Here is a 21,683-nt window from a genome sequence, read left to right on the forward strand (position 1 = left end):
ACGCATTCCTTACAATACTACTGGCGCCTCTGCGCCATTCTCAGAACGACCAACGCCGTCTCGCTCTGATTCAGTAAATGATGCATGTCTTGACAATAGTCCAGCTTCAGTATTGGAAACAAGAAGTTACCAGACGGCGACAGCACTATATCTTCTACGAGAAGGAGATTAGTATCATAGTGTTTTTGAGCACAACTACATCGTAGGAGCCGTACTCTGTTTCCAAAAATATTCCGTCTTTTATTCGCCATGATTACGTACATATCACCCTGTATACTGAATTCTATTACGTATCAGTTGTATAAACGTATTTTTTGGGCGAACGCTACGCACAGGAGTTTCGCTGCACATCGCATGCTGTCAAAATCCCACCGAGCGAGGTGGCGCAGTGGCTAGCACACTGGACTCGCATTCGGGAGAACGACGGTTCAATACCTCGTCCGGCCATCCTGATTTAGGTCATCCGTGATTTCCTTAATTCGCTCCAGGCAAATGCCAGGATGGTTCCTTTGAAAAAGCAAGGCGGACTTCCTTCCCCGTCCTCCCCTAATCCGATGAGACCGATGACCTCGCTGTCTGGTCTCCTCCGCCAAACAAACCCCCCCCCCCCCCCCCCCTCAAAATCCTGATACTTCTCTTAATTTTCTATGAAAGGGCGACAGGAGCTAAAATCTAAACTCATCGTGAAACGAATAGCTCTGCTGAACTTGTTTGTGATATATATATATATATATATATATATATATATATATATATATATATATATATATATATATATATATATATTTCAATTATGTGTTTCGTCGTCGAAACCATTAAAAGAGACTAAGTAACACGTTGCTTTTGGTAAGGACCAACTCAATCAGAGAATGCGTGGGAGAACAGCCGGGAACGCTAGACGGCTGTTCAAAGCCCGTGCATCCAAAATAGCAATACATCCCAGAATACAAATACATCCTATAATACTTTATTGATCGAATTCTTGCACGACAGAAGTCGCTATACACTACCATTGTTTCGGGGTCTTAGCCCCACCATGAGATATATCTAAAATCTGAAGTAAAACAACGCTTGTAGCCTACTCTATAAAGCAGTTAAGAAATTAAAAAAATAACAATTGACATTTAGAAACGAAAAAAAATAAAATGATTAAACAGTAGCCTACCTAGCAATATTAAGACAGTGTCCATGCCTTAACAACTAATAGGCTAACATCTACCGTAGGTGGATCGTCAAATAACATCCCAAACTGTGGCGGCGGAAGAACTCCAACTTTCAATCGCGGCCTGGAAAAGTTCCTCTTGTCCCAAAATTGCCACAGGGAATGCATACAGTTAACAATAATAAAGTCGTCATAGGACATTAGGTGGAAGTCACGCGTTAAACTAAAGTTGAACTAAATAACGGCCCTGCGCTGCAGAAAGTGCAAATCAGCTAATAACCTGATGTGACGAACCACACGAAAATGTGTACATTCGAGGCCGACACTTACCAAACGCTAAACGTCAATCATTCATTTTTTTAAATTTCTTAATTGCGTAATGGAGTATATTACAACTGTTGTTTTACTACAGATTTTAGATACACCTTTTGATGGGGCTAAGACACCGAAACCGTGGTAGCGTGTAGCATCTTCTTTTGTTTCGTCTGGATCACGTGGTCCCGGGTTCGATTCCCGGCCGGGTTGAGAATTTTCTCTGGTGTCTGTGTTGTCCTCATCATTTCATCATCATCATTCGTGACTGTGGCTAGATTGGACTGTGTAAAAAAATTTGGCTGTGTAAACATTGGGACTTCGTGCGGTCGCTGATGATCGCGCAGTTGAGCGCCCCGCAAACTAGACATCATCACCATCATCAACTTCCGTTGTGCAAGACTTCGGTCAGTAAAGTAAATCTCTCTGAATTCACTCAATATAACACAGATTTCCTCGTCTCCATCAAACACGAACTAGTAAATGTGAAAAGAGGTAGGAAGCATTTCAGAAAATATACGATGGCTGCAAAGTAAAGCTTCCACATAAAGGTGTAGACAGTGTATGTGTCCTTGGTAATTTCTATAAACCCTTTCTTTGATATTTCTGTGATGTGCAGGCGAAATGAACACTGCCGGTAGCAAGATCCTATCCAGTGAGGGTTAAAGAAGGGCAGCTGTCCGTTCCCCGTCCCTCCCTTCGTTTACAAAAGAAAGAATGTCTCCGCAAACCGAACTTCCGCATTTCCTTCGCGACACAGACGTATAATTTCAGTGTCAGCCGACGCGAACGCACGTACAACTGTAGAGCAACTGACCGCCCAGATGAACCAGAGGGCTGAAGGACTGATAAAAGTATTTCCTCAACGACAGTCCAGAGAAGGTTGCTGCGTATGGGATTCCACAGCAGGCTCCTGGTCCATGCACCACAGATGACTACTGTTCATCTACGAAAGAGGTTGGATTTTGCGCCCCAATACTGCAACAGGAGGTCTACTCAGAGGAGACAGGCGGTCTTTTCATATGAATCACGTTTTATGCTCCGTCGAACAGAAACGATCGTCGGAAGGGTCTAGATCGGAGGAGGGCATATTTTTGATCTGGTGAATGTTTTCGCAGCACTTCCTGGGTGATCTAATCATTACACAAGGCACAGTGGATCAAAACAGGTATGTATCTGCCTTTGGGGGCCATGTTCACCCCTACAGTCAGTTAGTTTTTCCTTTACAGGATGGCATCTACCTGCGAGACAACGCAATGTGTCACACAGTTTGCAGCGTGCGTGCGTCGTTCGTAGAGCATCACGGTGAGATTTCCACAGTCCTCTGGCCACCAAACTCCTGCGATTTCAACCGAGTCGAGAATGTGTTGGACCACCCCGACTGGACTGCTGGCGCTCTGGATTCTCAACCAAGAAACCTAGCGCAGCTGGTCACAGCACTGGATTCTACATGACTCCACGTCCTTGTCGGTACCTTCCAGAACTTCATTGACTCTCTTCCTGCACTTCTCGCAGCGGAACGCGCTACGAAAAGTGGTTATTCAGGCTTTTGACAGGTATGTGAATAGTGTATATGAGTGGTGGCTTACGTAATAGTCACATCAAATTGTAGCGATTAGTACAAAATCAGCGCAATGACGTTATGCAAAGCGCCAATAAATACAGAAAGGTAACTAATTTATACCTGATAATGAGGTTTCAATGGCGGAAGTACGAGTAAACAAAATGAGTGCTACAGAGTGCAAGTTGCTTTTATGTTATTGTTGATCAGTGTCGGGAGTTAAAGCCGGTGCCACGATGCGGCCTTACCAGGGCACCTGCTGCGTGGAGATGAAGATGTTCTGGCCACAGGAGCCGTAGTTGTTGACCCAGCGGCCCTGCATGTCGTCGTGGGTCAGCATCAGGCAGCGCTCGGCCCACCGCTGCGCAGCCCTCGCCGCGCCCTTGTGCCACGTCTGCAAAGCGCCAAAATGTCCAGTTACGTCTCATTCCAGCTAACGACTATGACTGTGACACGTCTCAGACTCAGTCAGTCTTTGAGTCACACGTCTAGGGGAGACAGATCACGACATAGGGTGCAAATATTAGGTCGGTCAGTACGGCCAATTACATTTACATAGGCAGCAGGAGAAGTAATGGAGTGTGGATAATGATTGTCTGCACTGACACGCTTAGTCCGCTTCGTGGTGCAGTTACGACTGTGCAGAAAATATCAGGTACTAAATTACGTGACGTGTTTGTGGAGAGACTGTTAGACGCTGAAAAAAAAAAAAACAGCCAACACTCAGAAGTGGAACATGTTAAGGTACCAGTTATCACAGTATGTCTGTACCTAACCGTCTAACACAATATAGTGATAATTGATACCTTAATATGTAACCACTTCAGCGTACTAGTTGAGTTTTTTCTTTTTCTTTTTTCTGCGTCTGACAGTCTTTCCTCAAACACGTCACACGGTTTACTATTTATATCTTCTGCACCGTCGTAACTGAGGCACGAATCAGACTACATGCATCAGCAAGGACTATCTTGTTTTGCCGGCCGCGGTGTCCGAGCAGCTCTAGGCGCTTCAGTCCGGAACCGTGCGACTGTTACGGTCGCAGGTTCGAATCCTGCCTCGGGCATGGATGTAGGTTGGTTAGGTTTAAGTAGTTCTAAGTTCTAGGGGACTGATGACCTCAGATGTTAAGTCCCATAGTGCTCAGAGCCATTTGAACCATTTATCTTGTTTTGTCTCCACGTGTCCACTTTCCAGATTCTGCCATGCGGGCCAAAGGTAAATAAACATTAAGAGCTTCCTTGAGCCAGGTGTAATTGGCGATACTAACCGACCTAAAAACATGATGCTCGTAGTAGCTATAACTATTAGTCTGCAAATGAAGTAAATACTGATGTAACGTTATTCAGTACACTGTCCTTAGTCATAAACAGAAATATCTGCACTTATACCGCCAACACCCTGCATATTTGATGTCTCTCCTAAAAGTAGTCAAGCAAATTTTGTCTCATGCTTCGGCAGCTATTTGCAATTTACAACTGCTGTCCACCCAAACAATTACTGCTCATCACATGTTTCATGCGAAGCCGACTGTCAATGGAAGTGTCAATTTGTTTCGCAGTACAAAGAAAATAATTTTTAAAACGGAATTTTGCGTGCTCATACGATAGAGCGGTCACAACTAACTCCAGTGCGCTATTCATTTTGTCGATGTGTACGAACAGGGGCAGCTCAACGTGAAGAATAAATAGTACTCCAGCAGCGACTAAGCAGCGCTGTTGGATGGCGGTAGCAGACAACAGGGGCAGCGTGGCATGAGAGTCGTAGTTATAGTACTGGTTATTCTTCCTGTCCCTGATGATAAACACGGTAGAACGAATATCGCACTATGTTAATTTGGGACCACTCTAAGGAATGAGCACGTAAAATTCTGCTTCCAAAAATAACTTTATGCGTAATGGGAAACTAACCGCCACTTCACGTCGACAATGGGCGTCGTGTGAAAGACGCGATGAGCGGTATTTGTTTGAATGGACTGCAGTTAAACATTGCAAAAAAATGTTTCAAATGGCTCTGAGCACTATGGGACTCAACTGCTGTGGTCATTAGTCCCTTAGAACTTAGAACTACTTAAACCTAACTAACCTAAGGACATCACACACACCCATGCCCGAGGCAGGATTCGAACCTGCGACCGTAGCAGCAGCGCGGCTCCGGACTGGAGCGCCTAGAACCGCACGGCCACCGCGGCCGGCTTAAACATTGCAGAAACGAATGTGTAAACATTTACTGAAATACTGGAGGAATTGCACCATGACTCTTAGAAAGGCACCCGCTATATTTGGGACAGGAAAATAAAATAAAATAAAATGCAGCTTTTGCTGGACGTGCGAAATTTGTGTCTTTTAGGTGTTGTGCCTGTAAAGAGCATTATCAGTCAGGTTGTGGGCCCACTCCAGCGTTACAGCAAACCGAACCCAAACGACGCCGCGGTCCGTCGAGAGAAGTCGGTATCGTCACATCGCAGACCTCTTGCGTTGGTGAAAGGCCGCTTACTAGAGCCGAAATATCGCTAAACCAGATAGTTTTTGTTGCGGCCATTTGTGACGGTCGATTAATGCTCCGTGTCGAAAAGTAAACGCGGGGCAGCGTTGGGTCAGGGTCCCTGTGGGCACAGGCCAGCAGAACTGGCGTGACGTGACGTACAGTGATGGATGTGTCCCGCAGGAGGAGGACCTGCTGTCGTAACCACCTAGCTAGCCTGTGTGACGCAATACTCAGGAGGAAATCTATCACATTTCAAGACTCGCTACGTAGTAATTTCTTCGACAGATCTGGATCGTGTACGTCTGACCGAGTTCTACTTAAAAGGCATTTGTAAGAGCCATTAATAGTTTAAACTTTATGTTCGGTTTCAAAAAGAATTTTATGAAAAACTAGAATTTTATGCACCGACAGTAAACAAAAATTAATGTGTTAGCCACAGAGCAACACACTTCGGCGACGTCGTCGGGCTACTTACAGCAGTGCGTTAGACCACCCGGCTAACCGGGCGGGCTACTTAACCGTACTACTATTTTCCAATCACTACGTATACATTTCAAAAAGAAATTAATTTCATACTGGTACACTGAATGAGGTAGCACAGTGGTGCCAGTTTTTGTTTTCTGTGGTTTGCGAATATCACCCAAGATGAATGTCGGTATTGTTTCTTCGAAAGCGCCCGCCCGATTTTCCTGCATCACTCTTACCCAATTCGAGTTTGTATACCATTTCCAATGACTTCGGCGTCGACGGTACGTTAAATCCTAATCTTCCTTCCTCCCTACTTCCTTGTAGGAAACGTAACATAGTTACTAATTTCCTTATCTTTTCGACGGGTAGGGAAACCAGGACATTATGATAACTTAACAATCCTTTTTAGCGATCTTTCATGTATAAAAATACAAACTTGTGGCAATAAATATAGCGAAATTTAGGAAAGAAATTATAATGAACTGTATTATGAAGGGAACCATTTCAATAAAAGTAAAGGATGTCCATTCTGCTAGTACATGGGTTAACGAAATTATCACATGGTTACATCTAACGATTTAAAAGTTAATTTCTCCTGAGTTCGTTAGAGACGGGTTGGTGGCCGAAACTGGGAAAGAGAGTTGTTTATGTCTTTGCTGAAGCAACTATCGCGGCATTCTTAGGAGAAAGTAAATCTTACGCTAGCTTCAACGAGTACGAATTCGGTCCTCATTTTTCCTCATTACATGTCTGATACGTTTGCGGCGGCTCTTTCGGTAACACTGGCATCGATTAAAGTCATTAAGTACTTTTCAGTTCACTAGCGGGCTACTGATTTTGCTTTCTTGCACTTTCCCTTGATTTCAGTTCAAATGGTTCAAATGGCTCTGAGTACTATGGGACTTAACATCTGAGGTCATCAGTCCCCTAGAAATTAGAACTACTTAAACTTAACCAACCTAAGGACATCACACACATCCATGCCCGAGGCAGGATTCGAACCTGCGACCGTAGCAGTCGCGCGGTTCCAGACTGAAGCGCCTAGAGCCGCTCGGCCACTCCGGCCGGCATTTCAGTTCTGTACTGCTTTTTCTACTACTTACCCATTGAGTGCTGCAAATTTTTTGTTCACCCTTTTATCAACCTAACTTGTAGTTACGATCGCCTCTGAGGATTAACTGTAGTCCGCAGCTAGTGGTCGTACGGTAGCGTTCTCGCTTTCCGCACCCGGGTTCACGGGTTCGATTCCCGGTGGGGTCAGGGATTTTCTCTGCCTCGTGATGACTGGGTGTTGTGTGATGTCCTTAGGTTAGTTAGGTTTAAGTAGTTCTAAGTTCTAGGGGACTGATGACCATAGATGTTAAGTCCCATAGTGCTCAGAGCCATTTGATTAACTGTAAGTACCTCTTCATCATCACACTGCAAATACTCTACGGTTTACGCCGCTTCTCCAGTTCGTGTATTCCCGCTATCCTACCAGTCTCCCTTCTTGTTTCCTCGGGGTCCCAAGGCCGCTCTTTCTTTGGCCATCGGCTGTCGTCTATCCTTTCTAGATGCCCATACCGTTTTAAACGCTTCCTCTCTATGGAGTCAGTTACTGATTTATCGATACCCATAGTCTCTCTTATGTTGGCGTTTGGTAGACGGTCCAGCTTTGAGTTCCCTCAATATCACCTCCAAAAGTCCACCTCTGGCGCAAGCAGCTTGTTTCTCTGACGGTTATTTTGTGCTCCGTACTTAGGAATGTTTTCAACAACTGAAAGATGTATCATCTGTTTGGTACTTCCTGTTATTTTGTTATTCCAAAGGACCGACTTCAGTTGTCGCACGGCCCTATAGCCCTGACCTATTAAATTTTTTGTGATATCTTCACATCTTCCGATTGCTGATATCATAACCCCCAGATACATAAAACAATTAAAACCCGTGATCTTAATGGCTCCAACCTCCAGATTCGCTATGGTATTGTTGCCAGCCTTTAGTTATTGTTTTCGGGAGACTGATTGTGAGGCCCCAATTTTTGTATTCCTCTTTTAACTTCTGAAACGTGTATTCAGCATCATCTTGGTCTTCTGTTTCAGCCATCAGTGAAGAAAAGAATGTCCAATTTTCCGTCAACTACAGGGATTCCCATGTCCTCACATTTGCTCCTCCAGCCTGTAAGTGCTTACTTAACATGGATTTTAAATAGCATCGATGCGCCTTTTTCTAACACAGGACTCCGGAATTACCTAGTTTGACAACATTCACGCAGTTCGCTTCGAACTATTTAACAACTTTGATGTAAGTAGTTGCCACGCCATTAGCCTTCATGTCTACAGGCTGTTTTGTAGTGCCGTATCATAGGCCTTCTACAAATCCACAAAGACTACATGAGATTCCAGTATTTTGGCAGTTTTTTTCTCTATTGCATTCTTTCTTTGATGTGTTATATTCCGTTCTACTGGAAAACTCGATATTTCATGGTTTATAGTTTTTGCTGCATTATGAACTTCCAAAGTCATTCCTCCGAATCCATTGAAAAATTGCCTTTTTTAAAAATTTTAAGCGTCTCCTCAATGCTACTGCAACAATAATCGTGCTTACCAAGTCGATCACACTATAGTTTGAACATCAGAACAAAAACCACAGCTGAGAGGAAAATACACTCGGAGACAAAACATAAGAGGAACCACGAAGAAATTATTCGAATGTGATGGAAATCGGTAATTGTGATGTACAAGTACAGAAAAACTAATGATTACAATTCCAGAAAAAATGGATGGTTTATTCAAGAGAAAGAGCTTCACAAACTTAATAAGCCAATAACGCGTTGATCCACCTGTGGCCATTATGCTTGGCATAGACTGACGGAGGTTTTGGTGGTCCACCTGACGTAGATCGTGCCTAATTCTATGCAGTTAGCGCCTTAGTTCGTCAAAATCCCGAGCTGGTTGCAAAGCCCTGTCCATAATGCTCCCAACATTCTCAGCTGGGTAGAGAACCGGCAACCTTGCTGGACACGATAGGTTTTGGCAGGCACCAAGATAAGAAGTAAAAGCTCTCGCCGTGTGCGGCGCACGGGCAATATCTTGCTGAAATGTAAGCCCAGAGTGGCTTGCCATAGCGGGCAACAAACGGGGCCGTAGACATACCGTTGTGCTGCAAGTGTGTCACGGATGAGAAGCAAAGGATCCCCGCTACGAAAAGAATTGCTACCACGGGAGCTCACTCCTGGCTGTCGCGCCATATGGCGGGCGACAATCAAGCTGGAATCCCATCGCTGTAAGGGTTGTCTCCTGACACGTCTTCGATGATTATCAGGGCTCAGTTAGAAATGGGACTCATCACTGAAGACAATTCTACTCCAGTCAATGAGATTTCAAGCTAAAGCTGTAGAGATACCCCGGATAGCGTGGGGAATACCAACCTGAATGTCACCCCCCTCCCCTTAATTTCTTTTCATAATATGACGTCCTTGGTAGGTCATCAATCGTGTCACCCATTCAGCACAGCAGTCCGTCAACGATGTTGTACGCCCAGTTTTGTTGGTCTTCATGGCAAGCCATCCTGAGCTTACATTTCAGCAAGATCTACATCTACATCTACATGGATACTCTGCAAATCACATTTAAGTGATTTAAGTGCCTGGCAGAGGGTTCATCGAACCACCTTCACAATTCTCTAATATTCCAATCTCGCATAGCGCGCGGAAAGAATGACACCTACATCTTTCCGTACGAGCTCTGATTTTCCTTATTTTATCGTGGTGATCGTACCTCCCTATGTAGGTCAGTGTCAACAAAATACTTCCGCATTCGGAGGAGAAAGTTGGTGATTGAAATTGCGTGAGAAGATTCCGTCGCAACGATTTCGCAATGATTTACAGCCCAAATACTGTATCATTTCTGTGACACTCTCTCCCATATTTCACGATAATACAAAACGTGCTGCCTTTCTTTGAACTTTCTCGATGTACTCCGTCAGTCCTATCCAGTAAGCATAATGCCCGACCGCACAAGGCCAGAGTTTCTACTGCTTTTCTTCTACTTTCCAGACCCTACCTTGGCCTACAAGGTCCAGCTCGGGATTATGACGATCTAACGCACCTATTAGACAGAATTTGGCACGATTTGATTCAAATGGCTCTGAGCACTATGGGACTTAACATCTCAGGTCATCAGTCCCCTAAAACTTAGAACCACTTAAAACTAACTAACCTAAGGACATCACACACATCCATGCCCGAGGCAGGATTCGAACCTGCCACCGTAGCGGTCGCGCGATTCCAGATTGAAGCGCCTGGAACCGCTCGGCCACCAGCGGCCGGCTTGGCACGATTTCCCGCAGGAGGCTTCAACAAATCCGTCAATCGATGTCAAGCCGAATAACTGCTTGCATAATGGTCAGAAGTGGACCAACATGTTATTGACTTGCTCAGTTTCTGAAGGACTTTCCCTTGAACAAATTATCCAGTTTTTCTGAACGTGTAATAATTTGTGTATACATGTAACACACCTGTCGATTTCCTTTCCATTCGGATAATTCCTTTTCATTTTCTTTCCTTTTTTGGAGTGTGTAAATTTTGTATAACACAAACCTGTCAGTTTTCTTCAAGGTTCAGGTGTAATTCGAGGCTTCTATAGCAAATTGTGTTGTCTCTCTGTTACACACACACATGTACGCGCACGCATGCACGCACACAATTGAAAATGATATGAGGCTATTAGCTTTAGATTCTCCCCTCCCCCCCCCCCCCTCCTCTCCCCCGATGTTAGTCGGTTGGCAACAACCAAACGGTGAGCAAATTGCCGGACTCACCATCTTGAGCATGTTGGAAGCCGGCGGCGACACCTTGGTGCGGAAGAAGTTGTGGTAGAGGAGGATCTTGCGCTGCACCTTCTTGCCGGTGGTCACCAGCGCCCTCGTGGGAATCTTGTTGCCGTACACCCTTGGGCCTGTGAAAAATTTAACAAAAAAAGTAACAATGTGAGAGTATATCCCCGCAGACCTGTGCTACACATGCGATTGATAGGAGGGAATACCTTGAACGCATGACTACGAGAACTAGAACCCAGTATCTTAAAGGATCAGCAAAACCAGACGAGGCATTTGCTGCTCGGCACAACGAATAATGTATTAGTAGACAGAAAGTCAACGAGTTCAGATTCACTGACAGTGTGTAAGACAGGTCAGCAGAAATGTAATAACAATCTGGATTTTTCATTTCGTGAATGTGGAACTGAACAGATTTCAGTCAACTTCTTATAGTGTTACTTATGTCCAGTCATGTGTATCATTAAAGACATGACCAAAGTTACTACTGAGGTCAAATGTTGGTCTGCAACAGATAAACCGTAAGTTATCTTAATTTTTCTTTCGTCCCTAGTTAATTTTAGTACATGTTCTATATTTTGCATTGACAGTAGCGCATCAGTAATAGCACTTCAAACGTGGACTAGTTACCTGAGTAACAAATCAATCAGGAACATTTCAACCCTTCCTTAGCTGCTCAAGTCGACTGTTGCTAATATAATTGCGAAGTGGGAACGCGAAGGAACACCCACAGCGAAACCAGGACCATAAATACCTCAAGCACTGACAGAGTGGGGCCGACAGGCATTTCAGAGATGGGTTATAAAAAATCGCATGACATCAGCAAAGGGAATCACTTGTGAGTCACAGAGTGCCACCAGCAGTCAAGCTAGCACAGCGTCACTGCGTATGGAGTTAAAAAGAAGAGGGCACAATGTTGGATCAGCTCCTCATAAGTGATACATTTCTGTAGTCAATGCTAATCGACCGCTTGAGGTGGTGTAAAAAGTGACGCCGTTTGACAGTGGACGACTGGAAGCGAGTGATTTGGAGTGCTGTATCTCGCTTCACCCTGTCGTAATTTGAAGAGGGGTTTGGGTTTGGAATATGCCTGGATAATGTTGCCTGACACCATGTGAAGTGTACACAGTGATTTATAGGGGAGGTTGTGTTACCACTCGGGGGTGTTTTCCGTGGTTACGGTGTGGTTCCCTTACTGCGCATAAGAAAATGCTATATATGGAAGGATATGAACACATGTTACAGCTTTGCGTAGAGTGGAGGAACAGTTCGGAGACGATGATTGTTTCAGCATGGCAATGCACCCTGTCGTAATGCAGCAACTGTGAGACAATAATTTGTGCATAATAACATTCCTGAAATGGACTGGCCGTCCCAGCTTCCCGATCCTGAAACCAAAGGAACATCCAGACCCCAGCGTCCAAGATTACTACCTTCTTTGATATCGGCGCTTGAGGAAAAATGTGCTGTCATTCCTCCACATCCATTAAGACACACAACCGAAAGAGTCTCCAACACAGTATAAGTCATCATAAAGACGAAGTGTGGACACATCCCATATTAATGTTCACTAATAGGTGTCCGGATACTTTTAACGCCGGTACTCTGCTGGCGTTTGCACTCTTCGTATGGGGCCATTAATGTATGTGAGTTGTCACAGTTCGTAGCAGAATTGTTCCTCGATTGATTCGCAGCGACATTTCTTCTTGTCTGCGTCACGAGAAATGCTTGAAAGTGAACCATCTACGAGATTTGAGTCGGCTGAAGACATAATCTTACGACTAAATTGTTGAAGCTGACGGCTGCTCGCGTTATGCGGGAGCTCTTGGTTCAGATCCTGGTCTCGCATAATTTTTCAAATGCCAAGAATTATGAGTATCAAAGCGGTAACTGCAGCAGTGAGCTTATAACCCTAGAAGGCTCTTGTAAATAAGCAAATCAGGAATCAATTATTTGTTGGATGAGTTCTAGTATCTATCTTCCCTGCAGTTTTTGCTTTCTACAGTTCCTTCTAATACCATGCAACTAATTCTACGATGTCTTAACACACGTCCTGACATTTGTCTCATCTTCTTGTCAGTGTTTCCCATATGTTCCTTTCTTCGCCTACTTTGCGGAGAACATCCTCGTTCTTTATCAGTTCACCCAATTTTCATCGTCCTTCGTTAGCACCACATCTTAAACCTATCGATTGTCTTCCTTTCCGGACCCACAGTCCATGATTCACTACTATACGACGCTGCATTCCAAACGTATATTCTTTTTATACACTTCGTAATAAAGGCGGGTCCCTACACAAGGCATCAATCAACCCCCAATCCCTCAAATTAAAGTCACCGTGTGGGTTAACGGTAATCTCACTAATTACACTGCTAGCCACTAAAATTGCGCCACCATAAAGGCGATATGCAACAAATCTGAAATTGGCATGAAGAGTACTACGTGCTTGGATGTGCAATAGATTAGCGCGTCAACACAATCGAGTGGATTATTCGGTCAAAAATCGAAATTGAATATTGGTTGTCGAGCTCCATGTGAGAAGAAGAAAAATCCACCAGCACGTTTCGACTTCGACAGCGGCAGAATCTAGGCTTATCGAGTCTGTGGTTTATTGTTCCGCAATATGGCTGACTGCGTCCTCTTTTTCAGACTGGCGGTGCCCACTTGTGTCCAGTACTGTCGTTCGGAACACCTCTGCTGGCACCTCCCTGTGCCCTGCGTCTAACTGGGCCGGAAATGCCGTGCTGACAGTCCATCGTGCTCCATTTGTCATCGCACTGTCCGTGTTTGTTCCTTTATGTGAACGAGCCAACTCGCTGACTAAAGGTACGTCACGTCCCTGTACGATGCTGCGAGGCCGAGCGAGGAATACGCCTGTCCTCTCGAGGCCTAGTCGCGCTGGACGGCTGAGATCCTCCATGAGACTGCGTATGGTCCCTCTGAACCCATGGCCTCCACATTCTCACGATGCCTACATCTACATCTACATTTATACTCCGGACGCCACCCAACGGTGTGTGGCGGAGGGCACTTTACGTGCCACTGTCATTACCTCCCTTTTCTGTTCCAGTCGCGTATGGTTCGCGGGAAGAACGACTGTCGGAAAGCCTCCGTGCGCGCTCGAATCTCTCTAATTTTATATTCGTGATCTCCTCGGGAGGTATAAGTAGGGGGAAGCAATATATTCGATACCTCATCCAGAAACGCACCCTCTCGAAACCTGGCCAGCAAGCTACATCGCGATGCAGAGCGCCTCTCTTGCAAAGTCTGCCACTTGAGTTTGCTAAACATCTCCGTAACGCTATCACGGTTACCAAATAACCCTGTGACGAAACGCGCCGCTCTTCTTTGGACCTTCTCTATCTCCTCCGTCAACCCGACCTGGTAAGGATCCCACACTGATGAGCAATACTCAAGTATAGGTCGAACGAGTTGTTTTGTAAGCCACCTCCTTTGTTGATCGACTACATTTTCTAAGGACTCTCCCAATGAATCTCAACCTGGTACCCGCCTTACCAACAATTAGTTTTATATGATCATTCCACTTCAAATCGTTCCGTACGCATACTCCCAGATATTTTACAGAAGTAACTGCTACCAGTGTTTGTTCCGCTTATCCTATAATCATACAATAAAGGGTCCTTCTTTCTATGTATTCGCAATACATTACATTTGTCTATGTTAAGGGTCAGTTGCCACTCCCTGCATCAAGTGCCTATCCGCTGCAGATCTTCCTGCATTTCGCTACAATTTTCTAATGTTGCAACTTCTGTATACTACAGCATCATCCGCGAAAAGCGGCATGGTACTTCCGACGCTATCTACTAGGTCATTTACATATATTGTGAAAAGCAATGGTCCCATAACACTCCCCTGTGGCACGCCAGAGGTTACTTTAACGTCTGTAGACGTCTCTCCATTGATAACAACATGCTGTGTTCTGTTTTCTAAAAACTCTTCAATCCAGCCACACAGCTGGTCTGATATTCCGTAGGCTCTTACTTTGTTTATCAGGTGACAGTGCGAAACTGTATCGAACGCCTTCCGGAAGTCACGGAAAATAACATCTACCTGGGAGCCTGTATCTAATATTTTCTGGGTCTCATGAACAAATAAAGCGAGTTGGGTCTCACACGATCGCTGTTTCTGGAATCCATGTTGATTCCTACAGAGTAGATTCTGGGTTTCCAAAAACGACATGATACGCGAGCAAAAAACATGTTCTAAAATTCTACAACAGATCGACGTCAGAGATATAGGTTTATCGTTTTGCGCATCTGCTCGACGACCCTTCTTGAAGACTGGGACTACCTGTGCTCTTTTCCAATCATTTGGAACCTTCCGTTCCTCTGGAGACTTGCGGTACACGGCTGTTAGAAGGGGGGGGGCAAGTTCTTTCGCGTACTCTGTGTATCGAATTGGTATCCCATCAGGTCCAGTGGACTTTCCTCTGTTGAGTGATTCCAGTTGCTTTTCTATTCCTTGGACACTTATTTCGATGTCAGCCATTTTTTCGTTTGTGTGAGGATTTAGAGAAGGAACTGCAGTGCGGTCTTCCTCTGTGAAACAGCTTTGGAAAAAGGTGGTTAGTACTTCAGCTTTACGCGTGTCATCCTCTGTTTCAATGCCATCATCATCCCGGAGTGTCTGGATATGCTGGTTCGAGCCACTTACTGATTTAACGTAAGACCAGAGCTTCCTAAGATATTCTGTCAAGTCGGTACATAGAATTTTACTTTCGAATTCACTGAACGCTTCACGCATAGCCCTCCTTACGCTAACTTTGACATCGTTTAGCTTCTGTTTGTCTGAGAGGTTTTGGCTGCGTTTAAACTTGAAGTGAAGCTCTCTTTGCTTTCGCAGTAGTTTCCTAACTTTGTTGTTGAACCACGGTGGGTTTTTCCCGTCCCTCACAGTTTTACTCGGCACGTACCTGTCTAAAACGCATGTTACGATTGCCTTGAACTTTTTCCATAAACACTCAACATTGTCAGTGTCGGAACAGAAATTTTCGTTTTGATCTGTTAGGTAGTCTGAAATCTGCCTTCTATTACTCTTGCTAAACAGATAAACCTTCCTCCCTTTTTTTATATTCCTATTAACTTCCATATTCAGGGATGCTGCAACGGCCTTATGATTACTGATTCCCTGTTCTGCACTTACAGAGTCGAAAAGTTCGGGTCTGTTTGTTATCAGTAGGTCCAAAATGTTATCTCCACGAGTCGGTTCTCTGTTTAATTGCTCGAGGTAATTTTCGGATAGTGCACTCATTCGTATAATGTCACTCGATGCTCTGTCCCTACCAACCGTCCTAAACATCTGAGTGTCCCAGTCTATATCTGGTAAATTGAAATCTCCACATAAGACTATAACATGCTGAGAAAATTCACGTGAAATGTATTCCAAATTTTCTCTCAGTTGTTCTGCAACTAATGCTGCTGAGTCGGGAGGTCGGTAAAAGGAGCCAGTTATTAACCTAGCTCGGTTGTTGAGTGTAACCTCCACCCATAATAATTCACAGGAACTATCCACTTCTACTTCACACATTGGGATCTCGGCCAACAAGCGTGACAGTACTATGCAATGGTAACTGTAGTTTCGACAGGCCACGGTGTGGCCGCTATCGAATTCAGACACGTGCTGGTAGATGTTTCTCCTTCTTAGTTGAGGCATAACACAATCTCATCACTTGCAAACAACAGTCAAATACTATTTTAGAATCGGAAACCTACTGCTTAAATTTTCGTTATGAACAGAACGTAAAGGCGTAATTTGTGCATCTGCGCTGAAATACTAATCACTCATGTATCCAAGCATGTAGTACACTTCATACCAACTTGTCGTTTTTCGCCAGTAGTGCACACAAAAATTAATACTAGCACTTTTGGAAAGTAGACTCCCCTCCACAGTTCTAAACTAAATAACCACTCGTTAATTTTGAGAAAAATAGGCTAAGCTTACATATGCTGACACTTTCACTAATAACTAGTACTCCCGACAGCAAAACAGCACACAGTTTTGATTGGTGCTCATTATACAGCAAACTTGTACATTTTATGTACTGATACGTCTTTTACTAGTTTCTCTTCCCGACAGCAAAACGGCAAACAGTTTGATTGATACTCACTGTACAGAGACTAGGTAGAATTTAGACATGTAAGGTTAAAAGGGATGACACACACACACACACACACACACACACACACACACACACACCACAAAACCAAAGACACCACAAAACACCCGGCCGGTGTGACCGTGCGGTCCTGGGCGCTTCAGTCTGGAACCGCGTGACCGCTACGGTCGCAGGTTCGAATCCTGCCTCGGGCATGGATGTGTGTGATGTCCTTAGGTTAGTTAGGTTTAAGTAGTTCTAAGTCCTAAGGGACTGATGACCACAGATGTTAAGTCCCATAGTCCTCAGAGCCATTTGAACCATTTTTGAACCACAACACACACAACAACACAATACAAACAAACCTCAACACAACACAACACAACACAAAATTTAACGCACACCACAGCACTCCACAACACAACACACAATGCAGCACAAAAAACAACACAGAACACACCACAACATGCCACACAGAACAACATACACACATTATCACACACCACACAAAACACAACTCAATGAACAACACAATATATCTGACCAAATACAACACTCAATACATCACTACACTAAATAGAACACAAAACACCACACAAGACAAATCAGGGCACAAAACATGACAAAAAGCAACATTCGCAAAACACAACATACACGAAACAACGAAAAAACACAACAAAATACAAAATGCAACACGCACCACACTACAAAACAACACAACACTCTCTCTCTCTCTTTCCATAATGAGCAGGAGCATACTCGCAGTGCTACAACCCACTCGCACAAAGCACCCTGTATGTAAAGCTCCTTCAGATGGCGAGAGCGGCGCAGCCCTCCGGCCAGTACTCACGGGTGTCGGTCCTCCAGGCATCAGCGTCGGAGAAGAGGACGAGTGTGAGGGCGGCGAGCACCAGCAGGCGCAGCAGGCAGCGGGCGCGGGGGCCGGCGGCGCCGGGGCAGGCTGCCATCGTGCCACGAGGGGTAGCCAGCTGGTCCTACAACACGCGCAAACTGAGCACGTGCAAACAGACAACCGAGGAATAAAAGACGAGGAAATCAGCGTTTTGCAACCCGCCGCCCAGGCTGTATTACCCAGTTGGTCTACCTTCCAAATGGACGGCTGGGCCTTTCCCAAAGGATTATAGAGAATCCCCAAAACAGCGCATGGCCGGAGGAATGTTTCAGCACAGTATATCTGAACGGCAGTGGTACCTTGTTCGGTGACTTGAATAGATACGAAGCACTAGCGCAGTCGACTTGTTGACAGTACTATCCTGGGATTTCCCTGCAGAAAATATGGGGTAACCTAAATCACACTTCAAAGACTACCTTCTGTTCTGAAGCTGGTTATGTGAAGTATCTGATAATATTTGTCTGCATTTATACACCACAAGCCACTTTCCGGCGTGCGACGGAAGGTTCCTCTGGCCTATCATACACTAATACCATGTTAAATTCACTCTTCACGAATGAGGTCTGAGAAAAATCGTCATCGGTAAGTTTATGTATGATCACTTACACTCTAAAGAAAAAAAACTACGTATCACGAAGGAATGATTCGAATGGGACGGAAATCGGTACATGTGAGGTACATATACAGACAAACAAATGATCACAATTACTTCACAATTGAATAATTTATTCCAGAGAAAAAGTAACACATTTGTCCAATTCTGACCTTACACAAACAGTCATTCGGATTGCCATTGATTGATGGAGCCGTTAGATGTCCTCCTGAGGAATATCATGCCAAATCCTGTCCACTTGACACTTTAAATTGTCAAAATCTCGAGTTCATTGGAACGCCCTACCCATAATGCCCCAAATGTTCTCAACTGCGGGGAAATTCGACGACCTCGCTGGCCAAGGTACTGTTTGGCAAGCACGAAGACAAGCGGTAGAAACTCTCGCTATGTGCGGGCGGGCCTTGCTGAAATGTAAGTCCAGAATTACTCGCCATGAAGGGCAACAAAACGGTGTGTCGAATGTCGTCAGCGTACCGCTGTGGCGTAAGGGTGTCGCGGATGACAACCGAAGGGGTTGTGCTATGAAAGGAAATAACCCCCTGAGACATCACTCCATGTTGTCAGGCCGTATGGAGGGCGGCAGTTAGGTCGATATCCGACTGCTGCCTCGGGCGCCACCAGACACGTCTTCACTGGTCATCCGTGTTCAGTTCGAAGACAATTCGACTCCAGTCAGTGAGACTCAGAGCTTGGCAAATCCTACCTTGACAACCAAGATCAACGGATCTCTCCCCAGTTGACAACGTTCGGAACATTATGGGTAGGACCCTTCAACCAGCTCAGGATTTTAACGACCTAACGCGCCAGTTGGACAGAATTTGGCACTACATCCCGGAGGAGAAATGCAAGAACGCTGTCAAATTAGTGCTAAGCCGAATAACTGCTTCCATAAGGGTCAGAGGTCGACCAAAACGTTATTGACTTGCTCAGTTTGTGAAGCTCTTTCTCTTGAATAAACCATCCAATTTGTTTTGAAATTGGGATCATTTGTTTGCTTGTACATGTTCATCGTATATACCGATTTCCATCCCATTCGGATAATTCCTTCGTGGTGGGTCTTACTCAAATGTATGGATGAGGTTATGCAGAGTATCTCATGAGAAATGGTCAGTATTGAGGGATACGACAGGAACGGTCATTAGATCCAAAAAAGGCTAGTAAACATGGACTCTAAAATAATGCCTTAAGAGCTAAGAGCACTTCTTAATCTTCGATACACTGAAACAAATCTCTTCTATTAAAAGCTCTTCGCTTTCCATACTTTGAGGGATGGAAGCACGAAACAAAAAAATAAAGTAAGTCTAATAAACATGCGCTCTGAAGTGCAAACTTTAAGAGCTATGAGCACTTGTTTATCTTCGCTACTATGAAACACATTCCTTCTATGAACAAGTGCTCATAGCTCTTACTGTGTGCAATTTAGAATCAACATCTAATAGACAATGTTTTCTTGTTTCCGTCCATTCTATCTCCTCCCAAAAATGAAACTTATGTTGCAGTTACTGAATTCCATAACTCTTATGTGACCTCCTTCTGTTGCAGCGGGCGCCAATTTAGCCCCTGGGCCTCTTCAGATGTTAGGAGAGCTGAGGCTGTGGAGGTATATTTGATATCCTTCATGCTGTGTAAGGTATTCCAGTCATACATAGTGGAGAAAATCAAATCGACACTGTCGCATAAATATTGACAGTTTGTTACGTTTGGAATCTGTTTTCAGTGAGGTTGACAGTTGACAGCCCCAGCTGCAATCACTCTACTATATGAACACGAGCTTAGTGAAGTTAGTTTTGTATACTCACATACGAGAACTGGGCAAGAAGTACTTGGGAGGTTTATTCTGTGCGTAAACTCGAAAGCGAGCAGAGTGGTGGGGGAAGTCGCCTTTTCAAGAAGAGCGCTACAGCTGCAGTACGGGATGATTAAGAATCAGTTTCCCCTCAAGCCGGGTAGAATAATGTGCAGAGATTCACGTAGAACCTGTCCAACGCTTTTCTTGTCTTAGCATTACTAATAATTCATATCTGTATTCCATGTAGTGTTAACACTCCCAACGGAAAATAAACATACCTGAGTGTGTCTGCTCTCTCTGCCGCCAGTGATTCATAAGATGAGCTGCTGCAAGGGTGGTATAACGTTGTGAACTGCGTTTAGTTTCTTCTTGTGGCGTAGTGGGATAAAGAGAGTGAGAGATCCTGTGGTTGCTTTTCAGTTTGTAGACCTATGAAGGAGGGACGTGCGACCTACCTTCCTCCACCACTACCCCCCCCCCCCCCCCGCCCCCAACCATCTCCAGGTACACCCCTAGAACAGAATTTAACACTGCGGTTACTACAGCTGTTATGAAGCACATGAAATGTATTCGCAGTTGCGAATATGGACAACCATCATCTTTATAATGGGATGACGATAGTAAAAATTTCTGCCAGGCCGGGAAACAAACACGGATTTCCCGCTTGGCTACCCGTGCACGATTCACGGTCACCCCCAAACTCCAATGTGTCGACAACTGTGTGTCTACAATCTGCACTCGTGCATCCATTTTGTATAGTCCCGTACAGGGCAGACATTTTAACTGAAAGTTACTTGCCCAGTTTCAGCCGATAAATACGGTGTCGTTCCTTCGGACATGCATGCATTATTCCGTTATTCCATTACACGGCTGATGGTTTCCATATTCGCATTGCGAATACATTTTATTTATTTCATAGCAGGTATAGTCGCCGCGGTGCCTATCCCTTCGGACATGCATGAATGTTCGAATGAACTTTTCATAATACTTCTGAACATCACAGAAACTGCAATTCGTATTTATCCGCGGAAACAGGGCAAGCGACTTTCAATTAAAATATCTCACCTGTATGGGGATATACATAATGGATGTAAGAGTGCAGGTTGTAGACACATGGTTGACGACATATGGAAGTTTGGATGTGGCAGTGAGTAGTACTCGGATAGCCGCTCACGATAAACGGTAAATCAGGTTTCGATTCCCGGTCTGGCACAAATTTTCGTTGTCGCCTGATTCCTTGATTCTATGTTTATTCGTCGCTGAAATAATTTCCCTGTGCGGAGAGGCCGCGTAGTTTGAGGCGCCTTGTCACATATTGCGTGGTTCCTCCAGCCGGAGGTTCGAGTCCTTCCTCGGGCATGTGTGTGTGTGTGTGTGTGTGTGTGTATGTTTTGTTCTTAGCATAAGTTAGTTTAAGTTAGTTACTTTAAGTGACAATTTTCAATATTTTT

At 44.6% G+C, this 21,683-nt stretch overlaps 1 protein-coding gene across 1 annotated transcript in view; it reads right to left on the reverse strand.

Moving 5' to 3' along the window:
- LOC124593670 (cysteine-rich secretory protein 2-like) overlaps positions 1-21,683 on the reverse strand; it is a 246,026-nt gene that overhangs the window by 19,928 nt on the left and 204,415 nt on the right. Inside the window, exons 3-5 of the mRNA XM_047131956.1 lie at positions 17,768-17,912; positions 10,788-10,924; positions 3,284-3,429 (exon numbers count right to left, since the gene is read on the reverse strand). Of these exons, the coding sequence (XP_046987912.1) occupies positions 3,284-3,429; positions 10,788-10,924; positions 17,768-17,885 (401 nt within the window). The 5' untranslated portion in view covers positions 17,886-17,912. The remainder of the gene's footprint in view (positions 1-3,283; positions 3,430-10,787; positions 10,925-17,767; positions 17,913-21,683) is intronic.

The sequence above is a fragment of the Schistocerca americana genome, chromosome 2, assembly GCF_021461395.2.
Source record: "Schistocerca americana isolate TAMUIC-IGC-003095 chromosome 2, iqSchAmer2.1, whole genome shotgun sequence".
NCBI classification, from domain to species: Eukaryota; Metazoa; Arthropoda; class Insecta; order Orthoptera; family Acrididae; genus Schistocerca; species Schistocerca americana.